The 20,875-nt window shown below is 45.1% G+C and overlaps 1 protein-coding gene across 5 annotated transcripts in view; it reads left to right on the forward strand.

The window, feature by feature from the left end:
- LOC143296737 (autophagy-related protein 2 homolog A-like) overlaps positions 1 to 20,875 on the forward strand; it is a 125,380-nt gene that overhangs the window by 55,589 nt on the left and 48,916 nt on the right. For 4 of the 5 annotated variants that reach the window (XR_013057161.1, XM_076608796.1, XM_076608799.1 and 1 more), the window contains exons 14-22: positions 66 to 227; positions 3,980 to 4,080; positions 5,368 to 5,549; positions 6,074 to 6,167; positions 11,827 to 12,046; positions 12,837 to 12,979; positions 14,123 to 14,256; positions 16,000 to 16,151; positions 17,358 to 17,505. Coding sequence is in view for 4 of the 5 variants with exons in the window: in XM_076608796.1 (XP_076464911.1) it covers positions 66 to 227; positions 3,980 to 4,080; positions 5,368 to 5,549; positions 6,074 to 6,167; positions 11,827 to 12,046; positions 12,837 to 12,979; positions 14,123 to 14,256; positions 16,000 to 16,151; positions 17,358 to 17,505 (1,336 nt within the window). In the remaining variant the exon portion in view is untranslated. The remainder of the gene's footprint in view (positions 1 to 65; positions 228 to 3,979; positions 4,081 to 5,367; positions 5,550 to 6,073; positions 6,168 to 11,826; positions 12,047 to 12,836; positions 12,980 to 14,122; positions 14,257 to 15,999; positions 16,152 to 17,357; positions 17,506 to 20,875) is intronic. The other variant, XM_076608797.1, reaches the window with a different exon arrangement.

Consider the following 20,875-nt stretch of genomic DNA (forward strand, 5'->3'; position numbering starts at 1 on the left):
GTTCATCATTCACACACACATACACACACACACACACACACTGACGCAGGATGATGATGTTTCAGACGGGTCCCTATGGCAACAACTACAAGGAGACGAAGGTGAAGGTGGGTGTGGGGCAGGTGATGACGGAGGTGGACATCACCATGCAGGATCGCCTGGCCACCCTCCTCACCACCCTCACCCGCCCCAAACCATCCCCCTCCTTTGTCCAGCCCCTCGTCATGGTGAGCATCTCAAAGCTGGTTGTTGTCTCCCTTTGGTGTGGCTGGTTGTTGTCTCCCCTCGGTGTGGCTGGTTGTTGTCTCCCCTCGGTGTGGCTGTGGTTGTTGTCTCCCCTCGGTGTGGCTGGTTGTTGTCTCCCCTCGGTGTGGCTGTGGTTGTTGTCTCCCCTCGGTGTGGCTGTGGTTGTTGTCTCCCTTTGGTGTGGCTGGTTGTTGTCTCCCCTCGGTGTGGCTGGTTGGGAATTGTTTGTTGTTGTCATCATGTTGAAGTGGGTTGTTCTACTTTGTTGTTGTTGTCATTATGTTGAAGTGGCTTGTTGGACTTTGTTGTTGTTGTCATCATGTTGAAGTGGCTTGTTGTACTTTGTTGTTGTTGTCATCATGTTGAAGTGGCTTGTTGTACTTTGTTGTCATCATGTTGAAGTGGCTTGTTGTACTTTGTTGTTGTCATGTTGAAGTGGCTTGTTGGACTTTGTTGTCATCATGTTGAAGTGGCTTGTTGGACTTTGTTGTTGTCATGTTGAAGTGGCTTGTTGGACTTTGTTGTCATCATGTTGAAGTGGCTTGTTGTACTTTGTTGTTGTCATGTTGAAGTGGCTTGTTGTACTTTGTTGTTGTCATGTTGAAGTGACTTGTTGTACTTTGTTGTTGTCATGTTGAAGTGACTTGTTGGACTTTGTTGTTGTCATGTTGAAGTGACTTGTTGTACTTTGTTGTTGTTGTCATCATGTTGAAGTGGCTTGTTGGACTTTGTTGTTGTTGTCATCATGTTGAAGTGGCTTGTTGTACTTTGTTGTTGTCATCATGTTGAAGTGGCTTGTTGTACTTTGTTGTTGTTGTCATCATGTTGAAGTGGCTTGTTGGACTTTGTTGTTGTTGTCATCATGTTGAAGTGGCTTGTTGGACTTTGTTGTCATCATGTTGAAGTGGCTTGTTGTACTTTGTTGTTGTCATCATGTTGAAGTGGCTTGTTGGACTTTGTTGTTGTTGTCATGTTGAAGTGGCTTGTTGTACTTTGTTGTCATCATGTTGAAGTGGCTTGTTGTACTTTGTTGTTGTTGTCATCATGTTGAAGTGGCTTGTTGGACTTTGTTGTCGTCATGTTGAAGTGGCTTGTTGTACTTTGTTGTTGTTGTCATCATGTTGAAGTGGCTTGTTGGACTTTGTTGTCATCATGTTGAAGTGGCTTGTTGTACTTTGTTGTTGTCATCATGTTGAAGTGGCTTGTTGTACTTTGTTGTTGTCATCATGTTGAAGTGGCTTGTTGTACTTTGTTGTTGTCATGTTGAAGTGGCTTGTTGTACTTTGTTGTTGTTGTCATGTTGAAGTGGCTTGTTGTACTTTGTTGTCATCATGTTGAAGTGGCTTGTTGTACTTTGTTGTTGTTGTCGTCATGTTGAAGTGGCTTCTTGTACTTTGTTGTTGTTGTCATCATGTTGAAGTGGCTTCTTGTACTTTGTTGTTGTCATGTTGAAGTGGCTTCTTGTACTTTGTTGTTGTCATGTTGAAGTGGCTTGTTGTACTTTGTTGTTGTCATGTTGAAGTGACTTGTTGTACTTTGTTGTTGTCATGTTGAAGTGGCTTGTTGTACTTTGTTGTTGTCATGTTGAAGTGGCTTCTTGTACTTTGTTGTTGTCATGTTGAAGTGGCTTCTTGTACTTTGTTGTTGTCATGTTGAAGTGGCTTGTTGGACTTTGTTGTTGTTGTCATGTTGAAGTGGCTTCTTGTACTTTGTTGTTGTCATGTTGAAGTGGCTTCTTGTACTTTGTTGTTGTCATGTTGAAGTGGCTTGTTGTACTTTGTTGTTGTCATCATGTTGAAGTGGCTTGTTGTACTTTGTTGTTGTTGTTATGTTGAAGTGGCTTGTTGGACTTTGTTGTTGTCATCATGTTGAAGTGGCTTGTTGTACTTTGTTGTTGTTGTCATCATGTTGAAGTGGCTTGTTGGACTTTGTTGTTGTTGTCATCATGTTGAAGTGGCTTGTTGTACTTTGTTGTTGTCATCATGTTGAAGTGGCTTGTTGGACCTTGTTGTTGTCATCATGTTGAAGTGGCTTGTTGTACTTTGTTGTTGTCATGTTGAAGTGGCTTCTTGTACTTTGTTGTTGTCATGTTGAAGTGGCTTCTTGTACTTTGTTGTTGTCATGTTGAAGTGGCTTCTTGTACTTTGTTGTTGTCATGTTGAAGTGGCTTGTTGTACTTTGTTGTTGTTGTTATGTTGAAGTGGCTTGTTGTACTTTGTTGTTGTTGTCATCATGTTGAAGTGGCTTGTTGTACTTTGTTGTTGTTGTCATCATGTTGAAGTGGCTTGTTGGACTTTGTTGTTGTTGTCATCATGTTGAAGTGGCTTGTTGGACCTTGTTGTCATCATGTTGAAGTGGCTTGTTGTACTTTGTTGTTGTCATGTTGAAGTGGCTTGTTGTACTTTGTTGTCATCATGTTGAAGTGGCTTGTTGGACTTTGTTGTTGTCATCATGTTGAAGTGGCTTGTTGGACTTTGTTGTTGTCATCATGTTGAAGTGGTTTGTTGGACTTTGTTGTTGTCATCATGTTGAAGTGGCTTGGACTTTGTTGTTGTCATCATGTTGAAGTGGCTTGTTGACTTTGTTGTCATCATGTTGAAGTGGCTTGTTGACTTTGTTGTCATCATGTTGAAGTGGCTTGTTGACTTTGTTGTCATCATGTTGAAGTGGCTTGTTGTACTTTGTTGTTGTTGTCATGTTGAAGTGGCTTGTTGTACTTTGTTGTTGTCATCATGTTGAAGTGGCTTGTTGTACTTTGTTGTTGTCATCATGTTGAAGTGGCTTGTTGTACTTTGTTGTTGTCATCATGTTGAAGTGGCTTGTTGTACTTTGTTGTTGTCATCATGTTGAAGTGGCTTGTTGTACTTTGTTGTTGTTGTCTTCACATTGAAGTGGCCTTTTGATGTGGTGCTGTGTTGTTATGTGTTGTGTTGTCAGGACCAGGAGTGTGGCTTTGACGCGGTATGTTGTATTGTCATGATGCGGTGTTTTGTCATGGGGTAGTGTGGTGTGTTGTCATGACATGGTATGTTGTGTTGTCATGATGCGTTGTGTTGTCAGGATCAGCAGTGTGGGTTTGACACAGTGTGTTGTGTTTGCATGACATGTTGTGTTGTCATGATGCAGTGTGTTGTGTAGTCATGACATTTCATGGTTCAGTGTGTTGTGTTGTCACGACACTGTGTTGTGTTGTAATGACATGTTGTGTTGTCATGATGCAGTGTGTTGCGTTGTCATGACATGTAATGGCGCGGTGTGTTGCGTTGTCATGACACTGTGTGTTGTGTTGTCATGATATGTTGTGTTGTGATGGCGTGGTGTATTGCGATGTCATGACACTGTGTGTTGTGTTGTCATGAAGCGGTGTGTTGTGTTGTCATGATATGTTGTGTTGTCATGACACTGTGTGTTGCGTTGTCATGACACCGTGTGTTGCGTTGTCATGACACTGTGTGTTGCGTTGTCATGACACCGTGTGTTGCGTTGTCGTGACACCGTGTGTTGCGTTGTCTTGACACTGTGTGTTGCGGTGTGTTGCGTTGTCATGACACTGTGTGTTGCATTGTCATGACACTGCGTGTTGTGTTGTCATGACACGGTGTGTTGTCCTGTCATGATGCATTGTGTTGTGTTGTCATGACATGTCATGGCGCGGTGTGTTGCATTGTCATGACACTGTGTTGTGTTGTCATGATATGTTACGTTGTCATGACTCGGTGTGTTGTGTTGTCAGGACCAGCAGTGTGGTTTTGACGCGGCCATGGAGGACGTGATGCAGAGCTCCAACACCATGGACTTTGACCTTTCCTGCCGCCGCGCCACTCTCCGTCTCAGGTACCCCACCCCCACCCCCTCCCCTGACTGCACACCTTCACTGCTGTTGTCACCTACACCTGTAGTCATTTAGTTTGCCTTTCAATACTCCTGTTTCGACATTTTAAACCCTTCACTGCAAGGATTTTTTTCTTTTTTTAATCAAAAATATGTATATTTTCAGGTTGTTTCTAGATTTAGTGAAGATGTGTTTTTGGTAGAATCTTGTTGGATCACATAAAGTTGGGCCAAGGGAAATACCTGGACTTTCTTCAGTCTATCCATCCATCCATCCATCCACCCCCCAACCCTTCCTGCCCACCCACCCACCTTCACAACACATTCAGTGCCATGTAAATACTTTATTATTTGTTGTTGTTGTTATTATTATTGTTATTGTTATTATTATGTTGTAGTAGTAGTAGTATGATTGTCATGTGACCGGTAAAAGTTGAGGACCCACTTCGCCACAACCAGCCCCACACAGTCTAATAAAAGAAAAAAATGTGTCTCCAGATCCTTGCACGCTCCATAAATAAATTGCAGCCAACTCCAAGAAATTTTTACAAACAATACAAGACTTTATTCATTCACACAGACGTACTTGCAAAAGAGACAGCAGTGAGGCCCTAATAACTATTCCTCTGTTGGCTGCCGTTCTTTCTCTGTCTCTGGACCTTGCAGTTGGAATAAACTTCCTCTTTCGCTTCGTCAAGTCTCCGCACTCACCCACCTCTTCCCAAAACAGCCTCACTTCGCTGCCTCTTCCTTGTCTTCAGTTTCTCCAGTTTTAGAGTTATGCAAGCATGTGAATGACTGGTGTGAAAGCGCTTTGATTTTTCTCTGCACAAGATTCAGCGCTAAATAAATACCATTATTATTATCATTATTATTACAAGATTAAGTGCAATATAAAATCACTATTATGATCGCTATTATCGTTTGTGTCCCAGGACCAGATTAAGTACCATGTAAAAACTTGTGTGATGATGACGATGACGATGATGATGATGATGATGATATGGATACTTTTTGCACATATCCTTGGTCAAGAGTCGTTTACATAACGGGCTGCCTTCCCGGGTAGAGGTGACTGACTGCTGCCATTGGGTGCTCATCATTTGTTTCCTGTGCCATTCAGTCGGGTCACAGTCACGCACACATGACATGTAACATTGTACGTGTAGGACCATTTTGGATTATTATTCACCCTGACATGTAGGCAGCCATACTCCATTTTTCGGGGTTGTGCATGCTGGGTTTGTTCTGGTTTCCATGGCCCAGGCTGATGACAGTGATGTGTGGCAGGTTCCCCATCCCTGACCTGCGGCCGCCCAACCAGCACGCCCCGCGGGAGTGGTGGGGCCGCACGCTGCACAAGGAGAGTCTGCTGCTGGATGTGGACCACCTGGCCCTGCTGTCCTTCTCCACCCCCCACACCCCTACCTCCTCCCCCACCTGTCTGCAGGTCATCTGTAGCAAGATGGGAGGTGAGGGGGGTCTTGTCATGTCGTGTCATGTCATGTCAGTTGTTTGTCAGGTCTGCACCTGTCTGTAGCATGATGGCAGGTGAGGGGGGTCATGTCATGTCGTGTCGTGTCATGTCATGTCAGTTGTTAGGTCTGCACCAGTCTGTAGCAAGATGGAAGGTGAGGGGGGTTTGTGTAGGTGTCATGTTAGCTGTCATGTTTGCAGAGAAGTTGTGGTGTACAGATTCAAAGGTGTAAGCTGTCATGTTTGCAGAGAAGTTGTGTTGTACACATTCAAAGGTGTAAGCTGTCATGTTTGCAGAGAAGTTGTGGTGTACACATTCAAAGGTGTAAGCTGTCATGTTTGCAGAGAAGTTGTGGTGTACACATTCAAAGGTGTAAGCTGTCATGTTTGCAGAGAAGTTGTGGTGTACACATTCAAAGGTGTAAGCTGTCATGTTTGCAAAGACAGATGTATGTAAGCTTTTGAAAAGGTGATGTTAATGTGTGTGTGTGTGTGTGTGTGTGTGTGTGTGTGTGTGCAGTGTACTTCCAGGAAGACTTCAACAAGACGCCCCGACTGTTCGGCAGCATCCTGCAGGGCACTGGGGATGTGGGTGACAACTTCAATCGCCCCAGGTGAGAGGCTGCTAGTGCAGCGTCACTGTCAGGTAACAGCTAGTGCAGTGTCACTGCCAGGTAACAGGTAGTGCAGCGTCACTGTCAGGTAACAGCTAGTGCAGCGTCACTGTCAGGTAACAGGTAGTGCAGCGCCACTGTCAGGTAACAGGTAGTGCAGTGTCACCGTCAGGTAACAGCGAGTGCAGCGTCACTGTCAGGTAACAGCGAGTGCAGTGTCACCGTCAGGTAACAGCGAGTGCAGCGTCACTGTCAGGTAACAGATAGTGCAGCGTCACTGTCAGGTAACAGGTAGTGCAGCGTCACTGCCAGGTAACAGGTAGTGCAGCGTCACTGTCAGGTAACAGGTAGTGCAGCGTCACTGTCAGGTAACAGGTAGTGCAGCGTCACTGTCAGGTAACAGGTAGTGCAGCGTCACTGTCAGGCAACAGGTAGTGCAGCATCACTGTCAGGTAACAGGTAGTGCAGCGTCACTGTCAGGTAACAGGTAGTGCAGTGTCACTGTCAGGTAACAGGTAGTGCAGTGTCACTGTCAGGTAACAGCTTGTGCAGCGTCACTGTCAGGTAAAAGGTAGTGCAGCGTCACTGTCAGGTAACAGCTAGTGCAGTGTCACTGTCGGGTAACAGGTAGTGCAGCGTCACTGTCAGGTAACAGGTAGTGCAGTGTCACTGTCAGGTAACAGGTAGTGCAATGTCACTGTCAGGTAACAGGTAGTGCAGTGTCAGTGCAGTGTCACTGTCAGGTAACAGGTAGTGCAGTATCACTGTCAGGTAACAGCTTGTGCAGCGTCACTGTCAGGTAAAAGGTAGTGCAGCGTCACTGTCAGGTAACAGCTAGTGCAGCGTCACTGTCAGGTAACAGTTAGTGCAGTGTCACTGTCAGGTAACAGGTAGTGCAATGTCACTGTCAGGTAACAGGTAGTGCAGTGTCAGTGCAGTGTCACTGTCAGGTAACAGGTAGTGCAGTGTCACTGTCAGGTAACAGCTTGTGCAGTGTCACTGTCAGGTAACAGGTAGTGCAGCGTCACTGTCAGGTAACAGGTAGTGCAGCGTCACTGTCAGGTAACAGGTAGTGCAGCGTCACTGCCAGGTAACAGGTAGTGCAGCGTCACTGTCAGGTAACAGGTAGTGCAGCGTCACTGTCAGGTAACAGGTAGTGCAGCGTCACTGTCAGGTAACAGGTAGTGCAGCGTCTCTGCCAGGTAACAGGTAGTGCAGCGTCACTGTCAGGTAACAGGTAGTGCAGCATCACTCAGGTAACAGAGGTAGTGCAGCATCACTGTCAGGTAACAGGTAGTGCAGCATCACCGTCAGGTAACAGGTAGTGCAGCGTCACTGTCAGGTAACAGCTAGTGCAGCATCACCGTCAGGTAACAGATAGTGCAGTGTCACTGTCAGGTAACAGCTAGTGCAGCGTCACTCAGGTAACAGGTAGTGCAGCATCACCGTCAGGTAACAGGTAGTGCAGTGTCACTGTCAGGTAACAGGTAGTGCAGCGTCACTGTCAGGTAACAGCTAGTGCAGCGTCACTGTCAGGTAACAGGTGGTGCAGCATCACCGTCAGGTAACAGGTAGTGCAGCATCACCGTCAGGTAACAGGTAGTGCAGTGTCACTGTCAGGTAACAGGTAGTGCAGTGTCACTGTCAGGTAACAGGTAGTGCAGTGTCACTGCCAGGTAACAGGTAGTGCAGTGTCACTGTCAGGTAACAGGTAGTGCAGTGTCACTGTCAGGTAACAGGTAGTGCAGCGTCACTGTCAGGTAACAGGTAGTGCAGTGTCACTGTCAGGTAACAGGTAGTGCAGCGTCACTGTTAGGTAACAGGTAGTGCAGCGTCACTGTCAGGTAACAGGTAGTGCAGCGTCACTGTCAGGTAACAGGTAGTGCAGCATCACTGTCAGGTAACAGCTAGTGCAGCATCACTGTTAGGTAACAGGTAGTGCAGTGTCACTGTCAGGTAACAGGTAGTGCAGCGTCACTGTCAGGTAACAGCTAGTGCAGCATCACTGTTAGGTAACAGGTAGTGCAGCATCACTGTTAGGTAACAGGTAGTGCAGTGTCACTGTCAGGTAACAGCTAGTGCAGCGTCACTGTTAGGTAACAGGTAGTGCAGCGTCACTGTCAGGTAACAGGTAGTGCAGTGTCACTGTCAGGTAACAGGTAGTGCAGCGTCACTGTCAGGTAACAGGTAGTGCAGCGTCACTGTCAGGTAACAGGTAGTGCAGTGTCACTGTCAGGTAACAGGTAGTGCAGCGTCACTGTCAGGTAACAGGTAGTGCAGTGTCACTGTCAGGTAACAGCTAGTGCAGTGTCACTGTCAGGTAACAGGTAGTGCAGTGTCACTGTCAGGTAACAGGTAGTGCAGCGTCACTGTCAGGTAACAGCTAGTGCAGCGTCACTGTCAGGTAACAGGTAGTGCAGCGTCACTGTTAGGTAACAGGTAGTGCAGTGTCACTGTCAGGTAACAGGTAGTGCAGCGTCACTGTCAGGTAACAGGTAGTGCAGCGTCACTGTCAGGTAACAGGTAGTGCAGCGTCACTCAGGTAACAGGTAGTGCAGTGTCACTCAGGTAACAGGTAGTGCAGCGTCACTGTTAGGTAACAGGTAGTGCAGCGTCACTGTCAGGTAACAGGTAGTGCAGCGTCACTGTCAGGTAACAGGTAGTGCAGCGTCACTGTCAGGTAACAGGTAGTGCAGTGTCACTGTCAGGTAACAGGTAGTGCAGTGTCACTGTCAGGTAACAGGTAGTGCAGCGTCACTGTCAGGTAACAGGTAGTGCACTGTCAGGTAAGAGGTAGCTTTGTTTTTGCTTTTTTATGTTGTATTTTTCATGCAGTTGAAGATGTAAAAAACAGAAAAAGAAGAAAAGGAAACGAGAGAGGCAAGGCCTTCAAGACTCACTTGTGATACACTTAAAAAAAATATATATATAATCGTTAAAATGTGGTCTGTATTTGTTATTATAAAGCTTCGGGTTAAAAGAAAAAAAAAAAGTCCTAACGGCAGATTGAACCCCGCGTGTTCGGATGAGAAGAAACTGTCTTACCCATTACACTATCGTGGCTCCTTAACTGACGTTCAAAAATATAACATTTAAACATGCTTTTTTAAAGGGCGATAAATCGGTTATGGTATTTGCAGTGAGATTGCTGTTTAAATCATATTATTCTGGTGTATCTTGGGCATTAAAAAAATCTTTAAGGGCAATTAAAAATTTGTTTTAAGTCCGCGGTAAAGGAGCGTGGCTATCGCCGCAATCACACTGCAACATTTAGCCATTTTCTCTGGATCTAGATAGATGTACAAGTTTAATAACACATGGTTGACACGGTTGATTCAATTTCTCTTTTATGTCCATTCTAGTTTTATAGTTTTAAAGTTGATATGAAAATTGAGTATTTTGTTAAACTAATAACATGAATAAACGTCGTATGAAGTGAAAAGGACTTCATTTTGAGAAAAGTCAAGACAGGAAATTTTTATGTTTCATCAATTCAAGGGTATTAACTCTCATGGTTTATTATTTTTAACTGTGAATTCCGACTGGTTCTGTGGATATTTTTATGGCAGTTTCGGGCTTAATCCAGTAAATGATGAGGCGTTCACAAATCTTTTTCTGAATAAATATTTTATGGTCTCCTTCTCGAACTTTCCATCACATGTTATCGTGTATTGTCGATTGAATATAGGATTGAACGGGCAGGTCAACAACTTGAAGCAAAATGGAGTTGTTCGTGTTCGCAAAGAATATGAGCATGCGCTTTGAATATGTATAAATATATGTACGCAGTTGATTTTTGCCCATGACCTTCAGGGCTCAGCCAGTAGATCTATAAAGTCTACTCATCGTATTGATTTTAGTATTTTCTGAAAAAGACCACATAGGCGAATGAACATTGTGAAAGCCCTGTACACTGAGAGCAAAACACACAAGCTTTTTATGTATCGAGTATAATATCAAAATGTAATGTTTAAGATGAGAAAGATCAGTTTAAAGCAAATTAAGCCCCCTAGCATTAATTACAGATTAATTTCCCGTTTTTACTATCTGCACCAAAGACATGCAAAATAAATATAACTTCCATGCTTAGCATAAGAAGTTCCTGTTTGAACAAAAAATGATAAAAATGACTGCTGTTCTTGTTGTGTCAGAATATCAGATCAAAGTGCCAAGTTTAGGGAATTAAAAAAACAAAACAAAAAAAACCCCCAGTAAATTCAGTTTGCATATAATTTGGCTTTAAAAAAAAAAAATTATTTGTGCCCATCCCAGAGGTGCAATATTGTTTTAAACAAGATGACTGGAAAGGCTTTGTTTACACAAGTGAGCCAAAGGGACAGAAATAGAATGGAGGACCCTAAAAAAAAAAAGAAAGAAAAAAAGAATGAAAGAGTGTTTATTCATCATGACGAAGGAAGAGAATAGGTATCTGGCTGAACCATGGTGTCACGAAATGACCCCACGCCCTTTCTTCCCTCCCCTCTTTCAACACTGAATGCATCACACCCCAATCCACTTCAGTAGGAAAAACTAATAAAACTGCACGCTGGAAAAAATACAAAAAAATGGGTGGCGCTGTAGTGTAGCGACGCGCTCTCCCTGGGGAGAGCAGCCCAAATTTCACACAGAGAAATCTGATGTGATAAAAAGTAAATGCAAACACAAATACAATTATATATCATTATATTTCCTGGTGTTTGAAAGAAATGGAAGGGACGTTGCAGCTTATTGTCATGTGTTTTTCGTTCAAACATCAAAGAAATGGACAACAATGGGCAAGACGCTGACCAGCGTTTGTCCAAACAGCATCTCTCAAATGGGACCCCTGGGAGTGGCTTGCCGCAAGTTGCACCTGAACTAACAGAGGTGCTGTCGGTTGTGACAGCAAACACACGTGTGCAATATGTAAATGCACTTAATTCAAAAACATTTTTTCTTTTTTTTCAAAGTTCGTGTGATGGGCAAAATATGGATGAAATATTGTCTGGCTTTTTTGGCTCGCATGTGTAAACAATGTGAGTCTATGTAATAACTGGGTTTTGGTTGTCTGTGTGTGTGTGTGTGTGTGTGTGTGCCTGTGGTAAACTTTAACATCGTCATTTTCTCTGGAAATACATGCACTACTGACACCAAATTTGGCTAAAAAAAAAGAAGAAAAAAAAAGAAATCAGTTCTTCGCACCCATTAACTGTTAAACTGCTGTGGCACTTTTTGATTTTGAACTGGAATGAAGACTCTGTCTGCACCAGAAGAAATAATAACGTTAGTGAAAGGATGATAGAGGACATGGTGCAACACATGGCCTTCACAGAGCTGTAGCTGTATCCAGGCTCATCCTTTGGTGGTCCCAGTGTGGGCAGTCTGCAGTAAACTGTCAGTGTTAGCTCGTCATTACGCCACCTTTCAGAGCAGGTGTGACCCAGGTGTAATGTCGGCTGTATCCACGGGGTGGTGTGACCCAGGTGTAACGTCACATGATGGGGTGGTGTGACCCAGGTGTAACGTCACATGACAGGGTGGTGTGACCCAGGTGTAAGGTCACATGACAGGGTTGTGTGACCCAGGTGTAATGTCACATGACAGGGTGGTGTGACCAGGTGTAACGTGGGGTGTGTGGACAGGGTGGTGTGACCAGGTGTAACGTGGGGTGTGTGAACAGGGTGGTGATCAAGTGGTTCCCCCCCGTGGGGACGTCACTGATGGACACTGAGGACGACAGCGACATGGAAGGGTCCAGTGGGGGGCTGGGCAGTGTGGACGACAGCAGCTCCATGTTCCAGCAGCCTGGCTCCACCCCCTTCTCCCTGGACAGGGAGATCCTGCACGGCACGGAGGCCTTCGATGGTGACGATACTGACGGCTTCGACAGGATGTTTGAGGTGGGTGATACCACCCGTCCTCTCTGCTTCACTGCAAACCCTTTGTCAGGGTCTGCAGTATTATTACTATTTTATCATTAGTAGAAGTATGTTGTTGTTGGTGTTGGGAGGCTGTGGTTGTTGGTTTAGAGGTCAGCTTGGATCCTGAACTTTGAGGTGCTGTCATGTTTCACCCATTACATGCCTCCGTTACATCTCAGTGTATTATTGATTACACAAATTGTGTGGAAACAGAAAGAATATATTAATAATGACACAAATTGTGTGGAAACAGAAAGAATGTATTATTAATGACACAAATTGTGTGGGAACAGAAAGAATGTATTATTAATGACACAAATTGTGTGGGAACATAAAGAATGTATTATTAATGACACAAATTGTGCGGGAACAGAAAGAATGTATTATTAATGACACAAATTGTGTGGGAACAGAAAGAATGTATTTTTTTATGCCACAGATTGTCTGGGAACAGAAAGAATGTATTTAAAATATATCATTAATGACTCAAATATTTCGAATATATTATTAATGACACAAATTGTGTGGGAACAGAATGAATGTATTATTAATGACACACTTTGTATTATTAATGACACACTTTGTCTGGGAACAGAATGAATGTATTATTAATGACACAAATTGTGTGGGAACAGAAAGAATGTATTTTTGACACAAACTATGCTGTGACCCACTGGTGCAGACTGGTAGGGGTGTGGTTACCTGTTCACTCTACTCTTGTTGGGGAAGGTGAAGGTTGGTGTGGTCGGTGGACCATTTCCTGTTGCAGAGGGTTGCCCCTGGCAACAAGGAGGAGGTGGGGAGGTTCATGGACGTGGCCACAGCCAACACGGCCCTGCTGGTGGACATCACGGCACCAAAGGTCCTGCTGACGCTGCACGACAAGGCCTTCCTGGAGCTGCTCTACAACAGGTCACTACATCGCACACAGCATGGCATGGAGCATGGCTGGTAGCATGGCACACAGCACGCCACATAGCATGGCACACAGCATGACATGGTATAGCACATAGCATGGCATGCAGCATAGCACATAGAATGGCACACAGCACAGCACATTGCATGGCACATAGCATGGCACATAGCATGACACATAGCATGGCACACAGCATGGCACACGGCACGGCACATAACATGGCACATAGCATGACACATAGCATGGCACACAGCATGGCTGGTATCATGGCGCATAGCGTGGTACACAGCATGTCACATAGCATGGCACACAGCATGGCACACATCATGACACGTAGCATGGCACACAGCACGGCACACAGCATGGCACATAGCATTACACACAGTATGGCACATAGCATGGGATACAGCATGACACATAGCATGACACATAGCATTAGCATGACACATAGCATGACATACAACATGACACATAACATGACACATAGCACAACATATAGCATTGCACACAGCATGACACATAGCATGGACATGGCACGGCACATAGCATGGCAGACAGCACAGCACCTAGCATGGCATGGCAACTGGCACGTAGCATGGCACATAACATGGCACGTAGCATGGCACATGGCATGGCACATCGCATGACATCGCACAGCATAGCATGGCACACAGCATAGAATGGTGCATAGCATAGAATGGCATGGCACACAGCACATCACATGGCACACAGCATGGCATTGCATTGCACAAATTATGGCACATGGCATGGCATGTAGCATTGCATGTAGCATGGCACATGGCATTGCACACAGCATAGCATGGCACACAGCATAGAATGGCACATGGCATGTAGCATGGCACACAGCACATCACATGACATGTAACATGGCATGTAGCATGACATGTCCTATAGCATGTCACATGTCACATTACAAGGCACATGGCACATCACATGGCATGTCACACATCACATAGCACCTCAGGTAGTGTCCCATGTTTGAGGTGGACTGATCTGACAGAACTAGATGAGGTGTCACAGCCTGCAGACGGATTCCTATTGCCCACAGCAGATTGGCTGACCCCCGCTCCCCCTCCCAAAAAGGAGTGTGTGGACAAGGTGTGGTTTGTGTCTGACAGGATCAACAACGACCTGCTGCTGTGGCAGCCGCAGAGCCCCTCCCCTCCTGAAGCCTTCGCCTCGGGTCAGAGTCTGAACATCCAGCCCCAGTACCTCAACCCTGACGCCATGAAAAGCCACTATGAGTCCAATGGTACCTCACTCTTTTACATGTGTGTGTGGCGGTGAGGGGGATGGGGGGGGGGGGGGCTTGGGGGGGGATATATGTGGGTGTGGTCAGGATCCTGTGGCAGTATCAGGTCAACATTTGTTTTGTTTTCCTCTGTTGACAGCTGTGTGCTCGATGACAGAGTTGACAGGTGTGAGAGTTGACAGTTGTGTTTGATGACAGAGTTGACAGGTGTGTGAGTTGACAGTTGTGTTTGATGACAGAGTTGACAGGTGTGTGTTTGATGTTGTGTTTGATGACAGAGTTGACAGGTGAGAGTTGACAGGTGTGTGAGTTGACAGTTGTGTTTGATGACAGAGTTAACAGGTGTGTTTGATGAGAGACAGGTGTGTTTGATGACAGAGTTGACAGTTGTGTTTGATGACAGAGTTGACAGGTGTGTGTTTGATGTTGTGTTTGATGACAGAGTTGACAGGTGTGTGAGTTGACAGTTGTGTTTGATGACAGAGTTGACAGGTGTGTTTGATGACAGAGTTGACAGGTGTGTGAGTTGACAGTTGTGTTTGATGACAGAGTTGACAGGTGTGTGAGTTGACAGTTGTGTTTGATGACAGAGTTGACAGGTGTGTGAGTTGACAGTTGTGTTTGATGACAGAGTTGACAGGTGTGTGAGTTGACAGTTGTGTTTGATGACAGAGTTGACAGGTGTGTGTTTGATGTTGTGTTTGATGACAGAGTTGACAGGTGTGTTTGATGACAGAGTTGACAGGTGTGTTTGATGACAGAGTTGACAGGTGTGTTTGATGTTGTGTGTGATGACAGAGTTGACAGGTGTGTGTTTGATGTTGTGTTTGATGACAGAGTTGACAGGTGTGTTTGATGACAGAGTTGACAGGTGTGTGTTTGATGACAAAGTTGACAGGTGTGTGTTTGATGTTGTGTGTGATGACAGAGTTGACAGGTGTGTTTGATGACAGAGTTGACAGTTGTGTTTGATGACAGAGTTGACAGGTGTTTGTTTGATGTTGTGTTTGATGACAGAGTTGACAGGTGTGTCTTTGATGACAGAGTTGACAGGTGTGTCTTTGATGACAAAGTTGACAAGTGTGTGTTTGATGTTGTGTTTGATGACAGAGTTGACAGGTGTGTGTTTGAAGACAGAGTTGACAGGTGTGTGTTTGATGACAGAGTTGACAGGTGTTTGTTTGATGTTGTGTTTGATGACAGAGTTGACAGGTGTGTCTTTGATGACAGAGTTGACAGGTGTGTGTTTGATGACAGAGTTGACAGGTATGTGTTTGATGACAGAGTTGACAGGTGTGTGTTTGATGACAGAGGTGTGTTTGAAGACAGAGTTGAATATTTCTGAGGGAACAAGGGAAGGACTTTAACATAGGCATGTAGAATCATGGAACTGTTTTTTAGTGATGTTTGATCTCTGACATATGTGATGTCTGATGTGTGACCCCTGATGTGTGTGAACTTTGACATGTGTCACCTCTGACTTGTGTTGAACAGCCCATGCATGATGAAGACACTGCATTGTAGGCATGTCTGCACTGCAGACACGGTTGTTTCTACTCTCTCTCTCTCTCTCTCTCCGCCCCCTCTCTCTTTTTCTCACCCACAAACAAGCATGCACTTTGCAAATGCATTCACCCATATGGACTCGGGTGTGAGTGCAGACATGGACATGTACACACACACACACACACACACACACACACAGGACCACACATAACAACATGTGTCTTAACTGTGTGAAAGGTGTTGTGACAGACTCTGACAGTGAGGAGGACTTTTCCTCGGCCACCCAGCAGCCCACACAACACAGCTCCGGTTTCCGTCAGCCCAGCGACCTGTGTCTGTCCGTCTCTATTGGGGAGGGCAAGGTGTTTGCCAGTGTGCCCCTCAAAGAGGTCAGCCTCTATACTCTGTGTCTGTGTGTCTCCGTGTGTGTGTGCGCGTGTGCGAGCGTGTGTGGTGTGTGCGTGCGTGTGTGGCGTGTGTGTTACTGCATGTACTCTGTGTGTGTGTTTGTGCATGTGTGTGTATGAGTGGGCATGCATGTGAGTGCATGTACTTTGTGTGTGTGTGTGTGTGTGTGTGTGTGTGTGTGTGTGTGCATGTGTGTGTGAGAGAGAGAGAGGGAGAGAGAGAGAGAGAGGGAGAGAGAGAGAAGTAAGATCCTGCAGCTTGTGAATCAGATGTTAAAAAAGCATGAACCTGATTTGTGTATTTCAGATCTCAGTTTTATTATTTCTAATTTGATCATTTGTTTACATTTTTGTTACTTTGAAAATATAGAGTTAAAAAAAAAAAAATTTGAGGGGATTTCTAATTGATATTGATGTGTAATTTGAGGAGTATGGATGGTGGTTGGGGGGTGGCTAACATGATTTAAAAAGATTAAAATGAAAAAAAAAAAAACAATAAAATTATAGAACGCCTGCTGTCAGTGACAGTTGGTATTTCTTCATGAAAATCAATTATTTCATTGTTATCAGTAACATCACAGAATGCCAGATGGTAGTGACTGCATTCAGTCATGAAAATCAGTTGTTTTTATATTATCAGTTTCTTTACAGAATGCCTGCTGTCATTATTAGGGAGGGTTTGCAGACACTTTTGTCTGATTTTCGAGGAGATTCCCCAGTTATTTTTTAGCGAGAACCCCGCATGCGCCTGCGTGTCTCCACAGTATATGATAATGATGCTGATGCTGGTGACGATGATGATGATGATGATAAAGATAGTGATGATGATGATGCTGGTGACAATGACGATGATGATGATGATGATAGTGATGATGATGATACTGGTGACAGTGACGATGATGATGATGATGATGACAGTGATGATGATGATGCTGGTGACAATGACGATGATGATGATTATGATAGTGATGATGATGATGATGCTGGTGACAATGACGATGATGATGATGATGATAGTGATGATGATGATACTGGTGACAGTGACGATGATGATGATGATGATGACAGTGATGATGATGATGCTGGTGACAATGACGATGATGATGATGATGATGATGATATTGATGATGAGGAGGAGGAGGAATATGCTGATGATGGTGATGTCAGTGGCGAGGGCAATGTGTGAAGGAGGACGGCAAGCTGCGTGAGGGTTACCATGGAGAGCTGGCGCTGCTGACCAGGGAGGCGTCCATGTTTGTGTCAGTGGGCCACGAGGGCAACAGGGACCTGCGCTACGTCACCATCGGTGCCAACCGTGCACAGCTGCTGCACGCTGGTCAGTGCCTCGAGTCGCTCTCACAGCTGTCAGAACACACACTGCTAAACTGGGCTCTCTCTCTCACAGCTGTCAGAACACACGCTGCTAAACAGGGCTCTCTATCACAGCTGTCAGAACACACACTGCTAAACTGGGCTCTCTATCACAGCTGTCAGAACACACACTGCTAAACTGGGCTCTCTCTCTCACAGCTGTCAGAACACACACTACTAAACTGGGCTCTCTCTATCACAGCTGTCAGAACAGACACTACTAAACTGGGCTCTCTATCACAGCTGTCAGAACACACACTGCTAAACTGGGCTCTCTATCACAGCTGTCAGAACACACACTACTAAACTGGGCTCTCTCTATCACAGCTGTCAGAACACACACTGCTAAACTGGGCTCTCTATCACAGCTGTCAGAACACGCGCTGCTAAACTGGGCTCTCTCTATCACAGCTGTCAGAACACACACTGCTAAACTGGGCTCTGTCTCACAGTTGTCAGAACACACACTACTAAACTGGGCTCTCTCTCTCACAGCTGTCAGAACACACACTGCTAAACTGGGCTCTCTCTATCACAGCTGTCAGAACACACGCTGCTAAACTGGGCTCTCTCTATCACAGCTGTCAGAACACACACTGCTAAACAGAGCTCTCTCTCTCACAGCTGTCAGAACACACACCGCTAAACTGGGCTCTCTCTCTCACAGCTGTCAGAACACACACTACTAAACTGGGCTCTCTCTTTCACAGCTGTCAGAACACACACTGCTAAACTGGGCTCTCTACCACAGCTGTCAGAACACACACCGCTAAACTGGGCTCTCTCTCTCACAGCTGTCAGAACACACACTACTAAACTGGGCTCTCTCTATCACAGCTGTCAGAACAGACACTACTAAACTGGGCTCTCTATCACAGCTGTCAGAACATGCGCTGCTAAACTGGGCTCTCTATCACAGCTGTCAGAACACACACTGCTAAACTGGGCTCTCTCTATCACAGCTGTCAGAACACACACTGCTAAACTGGGCTCTCTATCACAGCTGTCAGAACACGCGCTGCTAAACTGGGCTCTCTCTATCACAGCTGTCAGAACACACACTGCTAAACTGGGCTCTGTCTTACAGCTGTCAGAACACACACTAAACTGGGCTCTCTCTCTCACAGCTGTCAGAACACACACTGCTAAACTGGGCTCTCTCTATCACAGCTGTCAGAACACACACTGCTAAACTGGGCTCTCTCTCTATCACAGCTGTCAGAACACACACTACTAAACTGGGCTCTCTATCACAGCTGTCAGAACACACACCGCTAAACTGGGCTCTCTATCACAGCTGTCAGAACACACACTGCTAAACTGGGCTCTCTATCACAGCTGTCAGAACACACACTACTAAACTGGGCTCTCTCTCTCACAGCTGTCAGAACACACACTACTAAACTGGGCTCTCTATCACAGCTGTCAGAACACACACTGCTAAACAGGGCTCTCTATCACGGCTGTCAGAACACACACTGCTAAACTGGGCTCTCTCTCTCACAGCTGTCAGAACACACACTACTAAACTGGGCTCTCTATCACAGCTGTCAGAACACACACTGCTAAACTGGGCTCTCTATCACAGCTGTCAGAACACACACTGCTAAACAGGGCTCTCTATCAGCCCCTGCTTCAGGGAGCTGTCAGAACAAGCATTCTGCTAACACACACTGCAATTCTGTGGATCCACATTTATTCTTCCATGAGTGTTTGTGTGTGTGTGTGAGTATGTATTTGTGTGCATGTGAGAGTGTGTGTGTGTGTGCACGTGTGTTTGGCTTTTGGTGTGTGTATGCTTGTGTGTGGGTGAGCATGTCTTTTTGCGTGCTTTGTGTCTGAGAGAAAAGTTATTGTGAAGCGTTTGGAGAGGACTGAAAGATGCAAATGCATCATTGTTATTGTTATTTTTTGTTTTTTTCGTTATTATTATTATGGTTATGGTTATTGTTGTTGTGGTTATGGGCATTGCTGTGACAGGGTGTGTTATCAGTGTTGTTATTGTCATTGCTGTGACAGGGTGTGTTATCAGTGTTGTTATGGTCATTGCTGTGACAGGGTGTGTTATCAGTGTTGTTGTTGTGGTTATTGCTGTGACAGGGTGTGTTATCAGTGTTGTTATGGTCATTGCTGTGACAGGGTGTGTTATCAGTGTTATTATTATGGTCATTGCTGTGACAGGGTGTGTTATCAGTGTTGTTATGGTCATTGCTGTGACAGGGTGTGTTATCAGTGTTGTTATTGTCATTGCTGTGACAGGGTGTGTTATCAGTGTTGTTATGGTCATTGCTGTGACAGGGTGTGTTATCAGTGTTGTTGTTATGGTCATTGCTGTGACAGGGTGTGTTATCAGTGTTGTTGTTGTGGTCATTGCTGTGACAGGGTGTGTTATCAGTGTTGTTGTGGTCATTGCTGTGACAGGGTGTGTTATCAGTGTTGTTGTTGTGGTCATTGCTGTGACAGGGTGTGTTATCAGTGTTGTTGTGGTCATTGCTGTGACAGGGTGTGTTATCAGTGTTATGGTCATTGCTGTGACAGGGTGTGTTATCAGTGTTGTTATGGTCATTGCTGTGACAGGGTGTGTTATCAGTGTTGTTATGGTCATTGCTGTGACAGGGTGTGTTATCAGTGTTGTTATGGTCATTGCTGTGACAGGGTGTGTTATCACTGTTGTTATGGTCATTGCTGTGACAGGGTGTGTTATCAGTGTTGTTGTTGTGGTTATTGCTGTGACAGGGTGTGTTATCAGTGTTGTTATGGTCATTGCTGTGACAGGGTGTGTTATCAGTGTTGTTATGGTCATTGCTGTGACAGGGTGTGTTATCAGTGTTGTTATGGTTATTGCTGTGACAGGGTGTGTTATCAGTGTGGTTATGGTCATTGCTGTGACAGGGTGTGTTATCAGTGTTGTTGTGGTCATTGCTGTGACAGGGTGTGTTATCAGTGTTGTTATGGTCATTGCTGTGACAGGGTGTGTTATCAGTGTTGTTGTTGTGGTCATTGCTGTGACAGGGTGTGTTATCAGTGTTGTTGTTGTGGTCATTGCTGTGACAGGGTGTGTTATCAGTGTTGTTATGGTCATTGCTGTCACAGGGTGTGTTATCAGTGTTGTTATGGTCATTGCTGTGACAGGGTGTGTTATCAGTGTTGTTATGGTCATTGCTGTGACAGGGTGTGTTGTCAGTGTTGTTGTTGTCATTGCTGTGACAGGGTGTGTTATCAGTGTTGTTATGGTCATTGCTGTGACAGGGTGTGTTATCAGTGTTGTTGTGGTCATTGCTGTGACAGGGTGTGTTATCAGTGTTGTTATGGTCATTGCTGTGACAGGGTGTGTT

This window comes from Babylonia areolata, chromosome 21, assembly GCF_041734735.1.
Source record: "Babylonia areolata isolate BAREFJ2019XMU chromosome 21, ASM4173473v1, whole genome shotgun sequence".
NCBI lineage: Eukaryota > Metazoa > Mollusca > Gastropoda > Neogastropoda > Buccinidae > Babylonia > Babylonia areolata.